The sequence below is a fragment of the Fulvia fulva genome, chromosome 4 (assembly GCF_020509005.1).
Source record: "Fulvia fulva chromosome 4, complete sequence".
Classification (NCBI taxonomy): Eukaryota; Fungi; Ascomycota; class Dothideomycetes; order Mycosphaerellales; family Mycosphaerellaceae; genus Fulvia; species Fulvia fulva.
Window position 1 is genome coordinate 5,325,051 of NC_063015.1, and position 17,813 is coordinate 5,342,863.

General features: G+C 53.7%; 6 protein-coding genes across 6 annotated transcripts; 4 read left to right on the forward strand and 2 right to left on the reverse strand.

Moving 5' to 3' along the window:
* Window positions 1–706: 706 nt before the first annotated feature.
* CLAFUR5_05177 (Endo-1,4-beta-xylanase 2) lies at window positions 707–1,391 on the reverse strand (the record flags this gene model as incomplete). The annotated part of the gene is made up of 4 exons (XM_047904325.1): window positions 707–735; window positions 793–1,064; window positions 1,123–1,143; window positions 1,204–1,391. 4 exons carry the CDS (start codon window positions 1,389–1,391, stop codon window positions 707–709), a joined length of 510 nt encoding a protein of 169 aa, XP_047761167.1.
* A 1,213-nt stretch (window positions 1,392–2,604) lies between these two features.
* CLAFUR5_05178 (uncharacterized protein) lies at window positions 2,605–3,753 on the forward strand (the record flags this gene model as incomplete). The annotated part of the gene is made up of 1 exon (XM_047904326.1): window positions 2,605–3,753. One exon carries the CDS (start codon window positions 2,605–2,607, stop codon window positions 3,751–3,753), a length of 1,149 nt encoding a protein of 382 aa, XP_047761170.1.
* A 452-nt stretch (window positions 3,754–4,205) lies between these two features.
* CLAFUR5_05179 (uncharacterized protein) lies at window positions 4,206–4,545 on the forward strand (the record flags this gene model as incomplete). The annotated part of the gene is made up of 2 exons (XM_047904327.1): window positions 4,206–4,463; window positions 4,513–4,545. The coding sequence occupies 2 exons, from the start codon at window positions 4,206–4,208 to the stop codon at window positions 4,543–4,545; spliced, it is 291 nt and encodes a 96-aa protein (XP_047761169.1).
* A 402-nt stretch (window positions 4,546–4,947) lies between these two features.
* On the forward strand, window positions 4,948–5,642 carry CLAFUR5_05180 (uncharacterized protein; the record flags this gene model as incomplete). Its single annotated transcript, XM_047904328.1, has 2 exons — window positions 4,948–5,345; window positions 5,369–5,642. The coding sequence occupies 2 exons, from the start codon at window positions 4,948–4,950 to the stop codon at window positions 5,640–5,642; spliced, it is 672 nt and encodes a 223-aa protein (XP_047760610.1).
* Window positions 5,643–6,124: 482 nt separating this feature from the next.
* CLAFUR5_05181 (uncharacterized protein) lies at window positions 6,125–6,814 on the forward strand (the record flags this gene model as incomplete). The annotated part of the gene is made up of 1 exon (XM_047904329.1): window positions 6,125–6,814. One exon carries the CDS (start codon window positions 6,125–6,127, stop codon window positions 6,812–6,814), a length of 690 nt encoding a protein of 229 aa, XP_047760611.1.
* Window positions 6,815–7,328: 514 nt separating this feature from the next.
* Window positions 7,329–8,412, reverse strand: CLAFUR5_05182 (uncharacterized protein; the record flags this gene model as incomplete). The annotated part of the gene is made up of 2 exons (XM_047904330.1): window positions 7,329–8,053; window positions 8,145–8,412. 2 exons carry the CDS (start codon window positions 8,410–8,412, stop codon window positions 7,329–7,331), a joined length of 993 nt encoding a protein of 330 aa, XP_047760612.1.
* Window positions 8,413–17,813: the final 9,401 nt, after the last annotated feature.

Genomic DNA, 17,813 nt, shown 5'->3' on the forward strand with positions numbered 1-17,813 from the left:
GGCGCACCCCCCGGTCGCGGTCGCTTGGCTCGTAGCGCTTCTCCGCGTTTCAAGACCAATGAGGCAGCCACGTGTGCGCTTTCTGCTCCATGTCTCGCTCTCTCTCCGCAGCTTCGCTGGCAGCGCTCACTCTGCCTGCACACGACCTCGCCGCCGCCGCCTCTCCTTCCGGCTGCAGCTCCGGCCCCGTCTCTCCAGAATGTCACTGCCAAGTGCACTTGATGCGGGCGTCACCCACGTGCGAGCAGGAAGGCGCCCACAGGACCACCAATTGCTGCGACGGTGGAGGATGGTGGGAGTGATGCGTCACACGGAAGATTCTGCATGGGACGACGTCGCGACAGGAAACAGCCAGGACACGTTCTAGACTCCTTGTCAGAGACACCCTGGAATAGCCAAAGTCAGCAAGGCGCACGTTAACATCTCGAGCGCAAGTGCCTACTCACCCAAGTCGTCATGCCGATACATCTCTTGACAGCGTGGCAGCTTGCAGCAACTCGCTCAAACGCCTTCTTCTGCACCTGCAACTTCGCTGGCGTGGACGCTGTCTTCATGCGCACATCGACTTCAGTGTACGCGACATCGACGCCTCGGCTGGTGTACATGTCCAACGCCTTCTCCAGTACGGCCTGATCTGGAACAACACCTGGCGCTGTAGGCGTAGCTTCCGAAGCCAGATGAGCTTGCAGACCGACACCCTTGATCTTCACACCGTAGTGCCATCTTCATTGAGAGCTGACAAGTCAGGTCAGCGTTGGATCCGTCCGAAAGAACGAAGCAGATCTGACTCACCTTCATTGACAACCTCCCACCGGGTACACCTGCACTTGTACCTGCCAGCAAGAGCTTGAATATGCTCCTTCATCACCTGGATCAAGGTGGCATGGTCGAAACCACCTTCAGACACCCAAGTCGGGAGCTGGCTATGCCAAACCAAGTTATGGCAATGTATCTGGATGCCGTGCGAAGTGGCATAGTCGACGTATCGATCGGCATCTGCGAAGCTGGAGTTGCCACGGGATGGCTCGGTGACTTCCCACTTTTGAGCATTCTCGGGGGTGATGCTGCGAATCGTGTCAGCTGTCTTGCAAAGGCCTGGCAGTCAAGGACTGAAATACGCACGAGTTGAAGTCGTTCTTGTTGCTATAGATCGCTGCTTCAGCTGAGTCGTTTCAAAACGTCACAGCCGTACCGATGAAGGACCTGCCCTTGGCACGCATCGCATTCGCGAGACCGTCAGACTTGGAGCCACGAGTGGGATTCGCCACGACAGTGGTGGCAGTAGCCAGAAGACTGGAGCTGAGCAAAGTCGAGAAGTGCACGGCGTCAATGATGTTACGGTTCGATGGTGTGCCCTGGAACACGAGCCCACGATCTTTCGAGGCGAGCATGATGTATACACCTCAACAGCGGCTATGTCGCATCCGCTACCCCAGCGTGTCTGGACTGCTGTTCATGGTCTTTAGCCGGTCCATATTGATCCTCAGGGCCCAGCCAGTCTGGGGAAGCGATCTGGGGAGTGTAGCCGAGATGTCATTACCCGGCTTGCTTCCTTCCTATTTGGGAATGCTGGTCTATAAGATGGTCTTGCATCTGCATACATGTACAGACTCATTGACATCAGTATCGATCTGGAGCCTAGGAGAGCTTTCCCGGCGGCTCAATAGGCGGATGGTGATATGGGCTGTCTACTTTCTGATCGAGTTGACGATAATATTTAGACTGGTTTTGTCTGCGAGCATGACTTATTGGTCCGGCCATGTGTTGCGACAGGCGGGACTGGAAGGCTGGTGCGATTCTTGAGACAGACGTCTTATCCTCTCGGGTGTACACACGGATTTGGCACTTCAAGGGCAGAGACGACATCGTCTTTCTTGACACAACGTACCAGTCGAAGATCTTGATCTTACCAAACCCCGTGGACATCTCTCGAGAATGTTATTGGCATGGAGTCGAGGAAGCTCTTGAAGGCCTTGCTGCCAGAAGATCTACATATTTCATCAACTTTCAGCTCCCAGTGGCTCGCTAAGATCTTGGTCGCCACTACGGTGAGTATCGGAGCATCGCTGTGTCTCTGGGTCGAAGGTCTTCTTGCTCCAACTCAAGATCGTCAGGCAGCTCACGAGGAGAACCACAGATGACAGCTTCGGGCTCCTTGTTTGCCGTTCCTTGCACCACAGTTTCCGCATCCTCGCGTCGCCTTTCTCCGGTCTCGCAAGCGTCACGGCATACTGAGCAGACCGGCCTCGAGTACTTGTTCTCGTAGTGCTAGGTCATCCTCATGGTTGCAGCTAAGGGTATGTTCGTCCTTGTCCTCGAGAAAGAAACAATGTTGATGACTAAGATTGAGGACACGTCGTGTGTTTGCGCGTGTGTACGGTAATGTAGAGGTCAGCGCTGCGGCCCGCAATCTTCACTGGAGTCCTCATTCTCAAAGTACATATATACGATGTGCACTGCTTGTGAGCTCGAGCAACGCACGTGATTCCAGCTCAGCTGCACATGCAGGGTTCATGCTAGTTTGAGGCCAGGCAGACCAAACGCCACGCGAAAGACAAGCTTTTGACACTACACCTTCAACATACAAACGACCGACCACTCAACATGGCCCTCCAACTCCAGCAAGATGAGGTGCCGAGAATCAGCACCAAGCATCCGGCGCTTGATGACTTCTGCGCACAGTTACAACGAGACGCAGCGGCGAAGAAGCAGAAGACAGTCGAGCGCGAGAAGCAACGCGAGGATGCTCGGAAGTGCAGGAACCTACGGGGCGACAAGGAGGACGCGCAGAAGATGCCACAAGAAGTACTCGACCTCATCGTGACTTGGGCCATGCCGAAAGCCATCATCGTCGCGATTCGACACGATACGAACATTCAGCCGACCATCGTCAATTGGGATTATTTCAAACTGACCCTGCAGCTCATGCGTGTGAGTCGCGGAACCATGGAGGATGGCTTGAAGCACGTGGCAAAGAACATTGTCTTGCGCATCGACGTGACAAAGTCTCTGTCGCAGACCAGATACGAGCACGACGAGCGAGCCTTTCTACCAGCCCACGTGCAATCATTGGGTCGAGCTCATCAGACTTCCAAGGCAAGCTTCAGCCTCCTGAAGCACATCACCACTCTACAAGTCCAAGACATGAGACTTCTCGATCTCAACTACACAGACGACCAGAAGATCTGGGAGGACAAAGCGCCTAAGGGCTCGTCAGACTTCCACAATCGCTATCTTCTTCGCTACACCAACTCATACGCTACTCCGCAGACGAACGGCGGCACGTTCAAACACATCTCCTTCAAGGTCGAGAAATTTTCTCTTTCCATGGAACCTCAACCGGCCCATCCGAACGCCCTACCAATCATGCACCTCGTTGCAGGGGCATTCGGAGTCCCCAGGAAGCTCTCTGCACTCACGATAGCGACGCTTCGGGCGCACGCGGTTGTGAGGGCCAACAACACGGCCAACTTTCATTGGTATTTGCGGAACCCCATGCGCGGCGCAATCGGCCATGAATACGACGACATCACCGCATACGCACTAAGAGCTTCGGCTGTTCCTGCTGTCTGGGACCAGAGTAAGGTGGAAAGTCTTCCTGGCGTTCCCAACTTTTGCGTCGTGCTTTGGGGTCTGCGCAAGACGGCAGCTCTTTACGAGAAGTACAAGGAGACTGGGGAGTGGGAGATTTACGAGCCTGAGGTCACAGAGGAGGTAGAATCTTCGGGCGAGGACGAGGCGCAGGACAATTAGGATTGAAGTATGAAAGGCCCGACGTAATAGACCAAGGAGTCAGTATGTCAGGAGTAGGGACGCTATCCAGGTGATGGAAGCCATCTTCTGTCCCGTGTTATTGCATCTGCGGCGGTAGATGCATGGCGAACGGTCAAGTACTGCCACAGGATCCGCAGTGCTTCTCGTAGTGCACGCGAGTGACAGATACACTCACATTCTACTCGGTGACTCTCACGTGTTTGCAACGCAACCTCTTCACTGGTGAACTCTTGGCATTCACATGTCAGCGTGAGAAGCAGTTCACAACATGGTCCACACACAACACACGGGAGTCTGAATAACCGCGAAATCACAGTCCTACTTATCGCTTACAGGATCTCTTGTCCACCCGACTCACAACCCCGTCGTCTCGTCTCACCCCACGTCTTCAGTCTCCACCACCATCACCCCAGAACACTCCATACACGACAATGTTCCTCCTCGGCAGCCGTGAGGACCGCGCACATCGACGCTTGCTAGCACGGTACCGCGATGCTACCGCTCGTGTCGCCGCGGCTCAGCAGAAAGTCAGCGAAGCAGTGACCCGCTACAATGAAGCTCTGGCCTGGGCTACCTATCGCGAGCAAGTTGAGGATGCGAAGGAGATCATGATCGAGGCTGATAGGAAAGCTGACAAGGTGATGGAGCTGGAGTATAGGGTGCGACGGGAGCTGGATGCGGTGGCTTTGGTGAGAGGTAGCAAACATGCAAGTGAAGCAATTACATGATATTGTGTAGAGATTGGCGGGGAGGAAAAGGGAGATGACATGATGAGCATTGTAGTACGAAGATGTGTAGAGAGAGCGCGAGTCTATTCAAGAGCCCCGTTCTCTGCGATGTATGCTCCGACTGTGGTGCTGGACTCGCGAGTATCATAGTCTCTCGGCCAACCATCCAGATGTCCGCAACGTCATTTCTCTATTAATCACGTGCGAATTACAAGAGTTCCAAGCTCGGACTCGTCTGCCGAGCGTGGGGTCTCAGGAAAATCTCCAGACCTAGTCCGCAACTGCGAGCAAACATCACGCACATCACTGTCGGCGCTATGGCTCGGCGCAAACGCTCTCCGAGAGCTGACCCCGGTAAATTTCCTTCAAACGCATGCATGGGCTGTTGCCTGAATGTTGATAATGTACAGGCATAGCAGTGTATCGACCGAAGCTGCCTCTCGAGATGTGGTTCAAGATCGTGCGCTACTCACTCAACAGAAACAGCGGCGCAGTGCCATCCGGGAAGATCGACCAGATCAAGAATAGACTTCTCAAGCCGTGGCAAGACAGTCCTGTGTTGTTGGAAGAAGCCGAGAAGCAGTTCTGGCGCGTGAACGAGATACACCTGCATATCCAGCTGAGGTACGGGATCGCACATTACACTGGGGGAGCTCAGCCATACATTGCCCATGGTGTCTCCTTGCGCGTTCGTCGTCTTCATCTTCTCTTCGATGTCTATGATGATGGTACTCTTATCGACCCGGTGGACGCCATTGTACAAGTCCTACGGGTCGTCGCACAAGACTTCACTCAACTGGACTCTCCCTCACTGTCAACCTCCACGTCGACGACTTCAGAAAGGTAAAGGAGTCGACACCCGCCAGTGCATCGATGCGCAAAGACCTCGGCGTGATCATCTTCGCCATTCTCGCCATCCCAACCTCAGAGACCGTCTTGATCCGAACGGATCTGTTCTCTCACCCCAAGAGATACTGCTCGAGCCCGAGCTTTGTGCCCTTGGGGCTTGTACTGGCTACCTTGAGGGAGGATCAGATCGAGTCGGCTAAGGCGAATGAGATGCTGACTTGGGACGATAGCATGATCAGAGACGCATACCTGCAGATGGATGTGGGGAAAGCACTGCGAGTTCGGGGATAAGGAAAATCTTGTACAGACTGGAAGAAACTTGGGCGAGTAGGAAGCGTTAGGTAACGGAAGTGAGCCACCAAGGATCATCTCCAGCGAACAGCGTATCATGAAGCAAGCCGAGCATACGATGGCCGCATGGGCAGCGTCGATCTGGAGGACGTGAATATTCAGCTCCGATTGATCTATTGCTCAAGTGAATATGCCCTGTGTGTGAATCTTTACGTCCAGATTCACGGCCTGTCCAACTTTAAGGTTTGTGTCGTGTCGCACTCTCTTGTCGTGAAAACTTGCTCCCCGGCTGCTCCGCACCATCAACACCCACCGAGTCGACATCTGCTTTTACCACCTCGCAGTACCACCGCCGCGGACATTTCCAACCATAGCCAGCTTTTGGACACACATACAGACCAGTCCGACTCGAGACGTTGCGGATTTCCAGAGTCCATGCCCACGTGCACTGACTGGATTGTGGTCTCAAATCGGACCACAAGATGCCAGAGATGCAGAAGACCAATCTGATGACCCTCCCCTCCGAGATCCGGAACAAGATTTTCAACCTCGCCTTTGTCCACCGAATCCAGCAGACTGGCGCACTGCATCCAGTCCAATTTCGCTCACTACCACTGGGTCGTCTCCGCTTCCTGCGAACACTCCACATCAGCAAAACCCTCCGCGCAGAGCTCCGTCCACTGATCTACGGCGCGAACCTCTTCATCCTGAGGCAAATTAGCGACCGCCGACATCCCTTCCAGTCCCATACCACCTCAATGAACTCAACATACTGCTACAGCACCGAGTACAGGGTCTTCCAAGGCTACAACAAGGAGTACTGCTTCAGCATAGAGATGCCACCGCCCGCAATCCGCAAGCTCATGCGCAATGTCCGCATGATTCTGGCGACGTCCGATCCATTGCGCAGCCTTCCGGGCTCCTTTCCGAACCACTCAGATCCAGACATTCGGTGGGAAGCGATCAACCGTCGCTTGGATGTTCTTCGAGAGCTGGCATTGCTGGGATTCAAGGAGCTCGAACTCTTGGAGGTTCATGTGTCAGTCCCATGCACTGGCAAAGCCCCTCGACTGACTTCCCCCGAGCCGACAGACGAGTTTCGTAAGTGGCTTGAGGCAAAGCTCGGTAGTATTGACTTCCTTGGCGCGAAGCTCGTGCTGGAGTATGTGTAGACTTCAGTAGGCATAGGGAGGAAGGAGAAAGGCGACCATCGACCGGCTATGTTGAGGACAAGCCACAGAGACTGGATCGTGAAGAAGACGCACGTTGGACAACTTCTAGAACAGCGGACTGGCCGATTGCGAGCACAGCATAGCCGATTAAAGGTGAGAGACCGCATAAAGCCGATGTCGCCATGTCACAAACGTACCCAAGCTAGATACCTCATGGTTCATCAGCCCTCAGCTTCTACCATGCGAGCACTCTCCCTCCATACTTTCTTGGATATCTAAGGCAGCGATGGCCGCCTCTTCCATACAATGATGACCATGCGTCTCGAGCGCGGCATATTTGACCGAATGCTGAAGCACAGCCGACGCCGACATGTCAAGGTTGCGAGATGTACCCAATCCACCTGCCTCATGACCTGTCAGCACTCATCCTCAACCACACTCGCACTCTCACCACCCACTTGATCGTCCAAGCCACCAGCCCCATCCTCCCCACCAGAAGTGTCGACCACCGCACTCAAGCATAACACCTAATCCTAAAACTCGCCGCCATAGCCGGCACCCCCCTCCCATTCTTAAACCCATTCATACACCTCCCCTCATCCTCTCTCAAATTCCTCGGCTGCCACCTCATAACCTGCCCACTCTCGGGCCTCGGACTATTATCCCTACAATCCCTCTGCTCCCAAAAAACGGCATCACACACCGCGGTGCCCTCATTATTACTCTCGGGAAACATCCACTTCTTATGCTTATGCCTCATGTGTCCGTAGGCTGGTTTCCACTTGTTGTTTTTGTTCCAGACATCGTCCCAGGAGACGAGACGGTAGTTCCAGGAGGCGAAGTCGTGTTGTTCGAGTTTTTTGGCCGAGAGTTGTTGCTTGGCGTGTTTCCAGACTTCGGGGCTGGAGGGGGTGTCTTGGGAGAGGTAGCCGCAGGAGCCGCGGCAGGAGCCGTGGGAGAAGAAGCAGGAGTTGTCTTGGCTGCCGTCGTAGGCGAAGCGGGGGCCGATGGGTTGGTCGCAGTTTGCGTCGGCGTAGCGTTGGATGGCGAAGACGAGGCCTTTGGTGGGGCGGTTGGGGTCGAGGTTGGCAAGGGGATTGGTGCTGGTTGGGGTGGCTGGTGCTGTTCTGTTGGAGGTAGCGGCGGCTGGGTGGTAGGTCAAGGATAAGCTCTCTTTGAAGGACGGCGGGGCCGGCGGTGTCCCGCTGACGGTGATTACACCATATGTTCCGTAGGCAACTATGAATCACGAAATGGTTAGCTATGCTTCCGAGGAGTACATGACAATATCCTGGCAGCTGGTGCCGGAAGGAAAATGCGTCGTACGTACCTGTAGTGGTATAATACTCCGAGCCCTTCGGCTTCGCCGGTCCAGTCGCCATCGTCGTCGGTTCCGATCCAACAGTTTCCACAATCGTAGTCACCCGCGTTGTCAGGACCGGGGCGTCAGTCCGTGTGTATGGCGGATGTGTGATACTGGGTGTTGCGCCCGATCGCACAAAGGGAGTGTACGTGGACACTGGCTTCCACTGACCGGCAGATGTCGACATGGAGGCTGCAAGGCCGGAGAGTGCCGTAACAAATGTTGAGATGAGCATGATGGTCTGTTCTGGTGTGAAAGAGCAGAGAGTGGTGCTGTTCGCAAAATTGGAAGATGGGAGATGAAGTGATCGTGTGCAGATAAATCGTGGAGAGTTTGAGGACGGAGCTAGAAGTTACAAACAATCGACCTACCACAAGGGGAGCAATATCGCTAGCATGTCCTTTTTCAGGATAAGCAAAACATGCGAACGCTACAGCGCTGTCGCGAAGTTCATGACAAGCTCGACAAGTCTCATCGTCGTTGCCGAGACGTGTGTTCTGTAGAAGGGTTGACAAATCAGCTCGCTCAAAGGCCAAGGTCACTTTCAACACCGCGATGGAGCCAAATGTCTTGCGTCCAGAGGTTCTGACATGCGGACCTGGAAGTAGCAGTCGCATGTTGCTTCGTTACTGAGTCTTGTGTGGCCGAAGGGTACCCTCAAATCTGTAAGTGGACGCCTTTGTCCTGTTCCAGTTCTCCCTTGCACGGTTCAGGCCTTCTCTCAGCTCTTCACGAGCCCGGCTGTCTAATATCTGGCACCGGTATCGCGAACGACAGCTGCCAATCGGGAAGATATGATCTGAAAGAGTTGGACCACGGAGTGTGAAGTATGATGACGTCGAAGAGCAAGAGGTAGCCAAAGAGCAATGCCAGATATAGCAGGAAGTGCTGCAGAGTCGTATATCTCATCATTGCCATGCAACTGTCCTGTGCTACACCTTCGAGTGTCGGAAGAAGTGGATCGTGGCACGTTGCACCCCAGAGAGAACTACCGCTATGCCTGGAGATCCCAGCACTGCGTGCAGCTCTGATGTATCGTATTTCGTGCACTGTACTTGCAAAAGGGTCGTCTTTTGATCGCCGGCGATGTGTGCAGCAGTGGAGGATGAGGTTGAGGGTGCTCGTTGTTGGCAGAAACACGGGAGCGACAAGACGGTGCAGTGTAAGATCGTCGAGATCTGGATCGTGGTGAACAGTTCTGGTCGAGGCGGACTGTATGAAACTCGTTCATCGTTCCGAGGCTGGAGCAGAATGTTCGTGATCTGACAGAGAGAGAGCCCAACATCCCACGCCAAGTAGGTCCGGGCCCTGCTGCGCCGCAAGCTAGGGACCTGCAGTAAGCGCTTCCACCAACGGACCTCGAGGTGCAGAAAAGTCAATTGTGAGGCGCTCACACGCGACCGCCTTGGGCACCTATAGGATCATGTGAGCAGTCCAGAACGGATCTTCGGTGGCTGAAAGGTCAGTGGGGTGCATTGCTGCATGGTGATACTTCCCGCAACGACAGTGCGGCAATAATCAGCCACGCTGTGGAAAGTTACTGCAGTGGGGCACAGCACAGGCTTCTGTCAGTCAGTAACTCAGTCCACTGCTACGGTAAAAGCTCCGAGCGTGAGATCAGCATTACTTCAATGTTCCAGTCTCAACATCTTGGCGATGGTGACAGCTCTCAAGCAATAGATCGCCCCACCACAATGTCGATATGTTGGTCCTCGAAACTCTGGTCGAGCTTGCGACGCTGCTTGGATCTCTTCGCTGTGGATCTTTGCTCGGTACTGCAGGATAAGAGAGCAAAGCAGAGCAAGCAAGATCGGCGTCGCGGCGTGGAGCTTCGTCTCTTTGCAACGGCTGCTGCAGCACTTGGGCCGCTCCAGTAGGCTGGGCAGAGATCCTGCGAACCATGTTATGCTGCATACCGCGGAAGTGAGTAGCGAGCATGGGCGGGTAGTTGACTTGATTGGTGGGTGGGCCGTACAGCTGTAATAAGCATATCGCGTGAGGATTAGTGTTGACCCTGTTGCCATAACGTTCTCGGGCATTCGAGGTGACATGTCCCTGCGTAGAGACCGAATTCTCCAGAAGCATTGACGATCGTATCAGCCAACACTCGCGAACGAGTAGCGATCGGCTGCCTGTGTTGCGCGAAGCGGCTGTAGAGCGAGCATGCGTGCCTGAGTGTGGTGACTGCCGGTGAGTTCCCGGGCTCGCCGCGGGGGGGAAGGATTTGCCGACTCTGTTCAAAGACCGTCTGACAGAGGCGCAGCCCTCAAGGTAGCAGTTGGGTATCGCAGACTCGCACGTGTTGGCAAGCATACCAGCAACAAGCACGGGTGCGTGCTGTTTCTGGAAGTTCGAATCGTTAGCAGAAGCATCGTCGCCTCTTCCCGTGCTGTTGCACTCGGCTTGCTTGAGCGCGAGAAGGCACGAAGCAGGCCGTAGCGACCCAGTGTTGTTGCAAGGCCAAGTGCTGGGCGTGTTGGCAGTCGAGCAAGAGCTGAAGTCAAGGTCGACGGCGATCCTTCTGCGGGATCTCGAAAGCGTGCTCAGGATGGGCTCGTGATTGGCTGGTTTAGCCGAGGTCGTCACACAGCGAGAACCGCTGCGTGTAGAACGCTAGCATAAACACCTGGTGCACTCGGCTTTCCCGGCCCGCTGAATCGCGAGTTTTGTAAGAAATTTCAGAAAATAAGATATAACTTTGTAGTAGTTATGGCTAGATACGAGAATACAAATTTCTAGAAATATAGAACCAATATAGATCTATCGATAATTCAAGTTTCGTAATATTCAATACACTATAGTTAGTAAGAGTTATAGCTGTCGCGATCCGAGCGTGCACATGGGCAACATCCCATCATCAAAACTTGAGGCCACGTACGCTAAGAATCAGGTGACTGATTAGTCACCTGCAGCCTCTTCAAGAGCAACACTTGTCCATTCTAGATAGACACATGCAATACACAACCTGCTTTTGAAACACCCTATATGAGCCCGTACAATAACTTCCCACACTTCTAACGTGATAGTTATGAGCCCGATTAGCGCTCACTAACATTCGCTGCGACAAGGAAGCCCCAAAGCAGAGTTTGCATCGTCACAGCACTACTGCTACAACCAGTGCAGTAGTATCCCCTAGGCCTAGTGAACCCGCGTGGAACTTTCACTAGCCTACAACCCATTTTGCAGTTATGGCCACTACCGAGACGCCGGTGACTACCGGTGCCCTACCTCAGGGTACCGTGGTTCTGAAGAGCCATGACCAATGGGACAAGTTTGACCGTCAGCTAGAGCTCTACGCAGAGTCTTTGAATGTCTGGAAGTATGTGGATCCTCACCAACTGAGTAACGAGCCAACAGAGCCTACTCACTTGACGTTTGAGGAAATCCAACAAGCGTACACGGCAGGAGACGCTACATCAAGAGATCTCATCAAGCTACGACAAACAGACGCAGACCGAAGGCAACGGATGTACGACATCTTTGCTGCTGCGCGATCAAAGCTCATTACCTACCTCATCCGTACGACGACAGAGCTAGGGCAAGAGCTAATGCACGGCCAGAACACCCTCAGAGCGAAATACCAGGCTCTCAAGGATCAGTATGGTCCAGACGATATGCTGCGTAAGCGGCAGCTCACGCTTGAGCTGTCTAGGCTTCAGAAGGCTAGCGCACGCAGAATCGATGACTGGTGCTCAGACTGGTTAGTTTTGCAGACCAAGATGCTTAAGTGCAACCACGCCGAGTACGACGACCTTAGTAGACACTTCCTACTTGCTATTCAGCAGAAGCAGGCTCCAGCCTACGGTGCTTCTCTATACAACGAGTGGAAGCGTGACAAAATGTCACTACAAAAGCTTACTGAGCGTTACCTCGAATGGATACGCGACACCGCACCAGCAACAACCAACCGTCGATCAGTCTTCGCAACCTTCTCCGGAGAAACCTCAGCAGAAGCAGAGGATGAAACAGCACCCACAGGTGCTGGTCAAAAGGAGGGTGACCGTGGCAGCAGCCGTGGTGACAACCGTGGCAACAGCCGCGGTGACAAGGGTCGTGGCAGCAGCCGCGGCGACAAGAACAAAGACAAGGACAACAACAGGCCAAGCGGCTGCTGGAACATCACCGGCGAGCCCAAGGACACCTGTCACAAGGGCCTGTTCTCATGCGATGTGATCAACCCCGACAAGCGCCCAGCAAAGGATCAGCGCTCAGAGCAGTGGAAGAAGTACTGGAAAAACTTCATCAACTACTGCTTGAGCGACGACGGCGAGCGTCTGCTTGGCGTGTTGAATCGCAACAATCGCAAGGACCAGGAACGTGACAAGGCTATTGCTGATGCGAAGAAGGCATCACCAAGCGATAAGGGCTTTGTTGGCCTTACTGTTCTTTCTAGCTCAATTAGCAAGTTGAGCGTCAACTTCAGGGATTGCTGGGTGTATGATAACTGTTCAGACACTCATGTGATCAATCATCATGACCAGGAGGGTGTAGAGTTCATTGCAGAGCGCCTCACCACCTCAGAAATCCAGGCTGGAACAACCACCTTTCCAATTGCAGCGTTAGGGCGCGTTCATATGTCAATTGGGGGCCATTCATTCACCTTGCTGGATGTGGCTTACTGCCCAGGCTTTCATGTGAACGTCATCTCTCACACACGCATGGAAAGAGCCGGACTCTGGTGGCACGGACGCAGCAATTCAATGTGGCACAACGACACTAAATTGATGGACCTACACCGCCCTACTGGTACAATCCCTTTCTTCAAGGTGGTCACACCACCTAAGTCACCCATCATTTACCAATGGCCTACAAAAGAGGGCCTAGTACTGCCGAAGGTCACTGAAAAGATGCGCAACGCGCACTTCATCAGCACTATTGGCAGGGGTGCAAACATCGGCGATGAACCTGCCAACAGCGCAGCATCTCCAACTGCTCAAGAGGATGGTGATCGCACCGTTCTCGCAGTCATGAACAGCACTGGGGGCACTCAAGGTGCAGCTACGTCCAGCAGGACCCCCATCAAACACCGAAAGCTCTCTGGCCGCCAGTGGCATCAAATCTTTGGTCACATTGGCGCTGAACGCATCAAGCAGTTGCCGCTCAGAGTTGAGGGGGTGATCATTAACGATGGTCCAAGCGCACCCCTCACTGCACATTGCAGAGCATGTGGGCTTAGCAAAGCTCACAAGGTGCACAATCGGTCTCAGCCCATCAGGGTGATGACCCCATACGGCCACATGGCCATGGACTTGGCAGAATTCACTGTCGCCTACAACGGTGACAGGTACCTCGTCCACTTCTACGATCTGGATACCCATGGACACTTCCAGTTCACCATCAAGAACAGGGATCAGCAATCGGTGTTGGCTTGCTTCAACAGCCTGCTGAGCTTCATCAACTTCATTGGTCGCAGGTTCGTATGCTTCTACAGCGACAACGAGCCCGCCATTGGGAAGGTGTTTCGCTCAGTCATCAACAACAACAAGATTGAATGGCACGCAACCGCGGAATACGCGCCTGCGCAGGACCCAGCAGAAAGAGCTGGAGCTCTGATCATCACCATGAGCAGAACCATTCGCATCCACGCACGATTGCCGGAAAAGCTTTGGCCAGAATGCACTGCAGCAGCGGTGTACATCCTCTGGCGATCCCCTATCCAGTCAAAGGGCTGGAAGACCCCATTCGAATTGGCAACAGGACGAATTCCGAACGTGGGTCACATGGTGGTGTATGGCTCCCTTGCATACGTGTTCATCCATGGACCAGATCAGCCTGGCAAGAGCGAGAAACTCCAAGAGAGAGCGCTCATAGGCTACCTTGTGGGATACGACTCCACTAACATCTACCGCGTATGGGACCCATCAAAAGATAGGGTTATGCGAGTCAAGGACGTCCTCTTCGATGAGACCACGTTCTATGACCCATCACGCCTGACAGCAGGGTACACGACCCCTGTCGAGAACATCGCAACAGCGGAACCGGCTGAAGAGCCTGAACAATACTACGACCTGTATGTCGCTCATCACGAGCAAGACACAGCACAGGCCGAGGGGGTGGAAGAACAGGCTCAGCAGCCGCACACCCAACAACCTCGAGACGCCCACCAAAAGCTCCTTGGGCAAGAACCACACTGGCCGCAACACCGCGAGTCAGCAACATATAACCAAAAAGACCGGCAAATCGAGCACGTAACAGATCACGTGACTCAAGACAACACACAGCAGTCAGCACCCAACACCACTGACTACTACGATACCCTGCAGCAGCAGATAATGGATGCCCTCACCGCAGAAGACCGTGAGGAGATCATGGGCAACACGGACCCTGATCGCGAGCCATATCCATTCACATTCACACCACCAGAAGACGCGTTAACACACAACGCGTCCAACACACCACTCTTCCCCCTAGAGCCAGAGCTCTACACACCAGAGGAGTCCAACTATGCAGTCACAGAGAATGGAAAGCGCCTACGAACGGCCTACTTCCACCATGCACTGCACCAGATCATGGTCGCTAATGTAATCATCGGCCAGATGTCCGGCATACGACCCAGAACACGCGCCTATCGCGACAAGAGCGATCGAAGCCCTACACGAAGAGGCAACAGCCCTCTAAGGCGTGTCAACACCACTACCTCTATGCACCGCGATGACCTTCCGCCCGAACCTTCTAACTACCGAGCCGCTATGAAACACCGCTTCTCCCAACAGTGGATCGAAGCTATGGCCAAGGAGTTTGCCAAAGCCCTGGCAACAGGCACATTCAGATGGGCAACAAAGGAAGAGAAGGATCAGGATGCTCAGCAAGAGGAGGGACTTCAGCCACTACTGCCGCTCAAGTGGGTGTACAAATACAAACTGGACGAGCACGGCATGCTGAAGAGCTTCAAGGCTAGGCTATGCGCAAGAGGCGATTTGCAAGGAACACACTTAGACACATACGCCGCCACACTGCCAGCAAGCATGTTCCGCCTCTGCTGTGCTATGGCCGCGAGCTTCGACCTAGAAGCCGAACAATTCGATGTTGTCAACGCCTTCCTGAACTCGGACCTGCCATACACCATGTATCTGCAACCACCTCCTGGAATCGACAGGCCATCCCATGGACACGCCCTCAAGCTGGTCAAGGCCCTCTACGGTCTGAAGGAGTCCCCTTTATTGTGGTACAACTCCCTAACCGAGACGCTGGCCTCCCTTGGACTAGTACCCCTGTCGGACTCCGAATGCATCTACCATGACAACAAGGTTATGTTCTTCTTTTACGTTGACGACCTGGTTATGCTCTACCACCGCAAGCACAAGGCCCATGCTGCCAACATCAAGCAGCGGCTGCTTGCCAAGTACGAGATGCACGAGCTCGGTGATCTCTCCTGGTTCCTAGGAATCAAGGTTACGCGCGACAGAAACAAGCGCTTGCTGTGGCTCTCTCAAGAAGACTACATTGAGAAGCTAGCCGCCAAATTCAGCATATCCACGAATGCACGCAAAACGACAGTGCCAGTAGATCAACACCTTGATTGGACCGTTCCAGAGGGTCATCAACCCACCTCTATCGCCATCCTTGCGTACCAACAACGTATAGGATCCCTCAACTTCGCCGCCACACACACGCGGCCTGACATCGCCTTTTCCTTGTCCATGCTATCGCAGTATCTGACCAAGCCAACTGAGACACACCTCAAGCTTGCAGATCAGTGCTTGCGCTATCTCCTGGAGACCAAGAACCTCTGCCTTGTATATGGCGCCAGCAAACACATCACTGGCCTTCACAGCCAACCAGAGCACCTCGGTAGCAACCACGAGTTCTTTGGAGCATCGGACGCGTCCTACGGCATGAATAATGACAGGACCAGCTCAAATGGCTGGGTCTTCATGCTGTTCGGTGGACCAGTGGATTATAAGGCATCTAAACAAATCACTGTCACCAAGTCCTCAACAGAGGCTGAGCTACTCGGGCTTTCGCAAGCCGCCTCAGAGCTCATACAGTGGGAACGAGTCTTCGCTGAGATACACCTTCAGTTCAATCAGCGCACCCACTTGTACTGCGACAACACGCAGACCATCCGCCTTGTCAACCAACAAGGGCAAAAGCTTGACACGAAGCTACGCCACGTTGACATCCACCACCACTGGCTCCGACAGCGAGACCAGCGCGGAGACATTGAGATCAAGTATCTCAGCACCAACGACATGCCTGCAGACGGGCTGACCAAGCTGCTTCCACCACAGAAGCACAAGCACTTCGTCAAGCTGCTCAATATGGCTGAGGAAGGCGTGGACCCACGCACCTCAGTGCCCTCTGCAGCCGCATCAGGAGGTAACGGGCTAACAGACGCCTGAGAAGCCCGCAGCAGCGGCCTCACCTCATCTCGAAACGAACACCGAACGGCTTCATCTTTACGGACACCTCTCTGGAAGCGCCAGCAGGCGCAAAACACGGCCACCAGCAGCCACCAATGCTGTAGACGACAACGAAGCCAGGGCAAAGCATCCACCATTCACCGGTGCGGCCCTGGCACCATCATCAACAGGTGTTTCTCGGACTCCCATTGGCTAACAGCGCAAGGGCGAGAAACACCCCTGTCACCAGCAGCAGCGCGTCCAATCAGAAAGCGAGAAACGCCTCCAACTTGCTGCTAGCTACAACACTACCACCTTGTCACCACATCATCCGCTGCTTTCGCACCTCACACATAGCACACACTTGCCCAAAACAAAAAGGTGTCACCACCCTGAGGTGATGGACCTTTAAAAGTGCAGAAAGCAAGGCACCCCGAAGGTGCCTTTTCAACTTTCCGATACCGTTGCTCCGGTGTTACCTATTGGAGCCCCATTACACCTCACATGGTGCAAGCTCTGTCGTAGACAGCCCAGTGCATTGCGCCACTGACTAGTATCTCATACTCCCCAGGGGCAGAGCGAGCTCTCTCACCATTCGCCGGAGCGAAATAACTTGGCACAGAGCAATTATCGGACAATTCAATAAGTTGAGCGGACGACAATATATGTTTAAGCATACGATAGGACTAAGGCTACCCCTGGATTGAACTCAGGACCTCTGATGTTTGCCGGTGGGTGAGATGATTGCACACTCAAGTGAAAGTCCGTGCAACGGGACCATCACCTGAGCCATCTCACCGGCAACAGTCACACATTCTATGCTTTATTATATAGGTAACAATGGCAGCAGTGAAAGTGAGGAATGAGGGAAGGGGTACAAAGCTCACCTCACTTCACTTGAAACAGCTGACTTACCCTCACTGCAGCAGCAGCAACACCGAGGGCCTGACGTCACTGCCATAGATAGGGGGGGTAGTTATGACAGGGTGCACGCGATCACATGGGAATCAGCTCATTCACTCCAGCGCACGAGCTGAGGGGGTGTGTCGCGATCCGAGCGTGCACATGGGCAACATCCCATCATCAAAACTTGAGGCCACGTACGCTAAGAATCAGGTGACTGATTAGTCACCTGCAGCCTCTTCAAGAGCAACACTTGTCCATTCTAGATAGACACATGCAATACACAACCTGCTTTTGAAACACCCTATATGAGCCCGTACAATAACTTCCCACACTTCTAACGTGATAATAGCTAACTATATATACAGAAGTTTGTATCACGTTAGAAGTG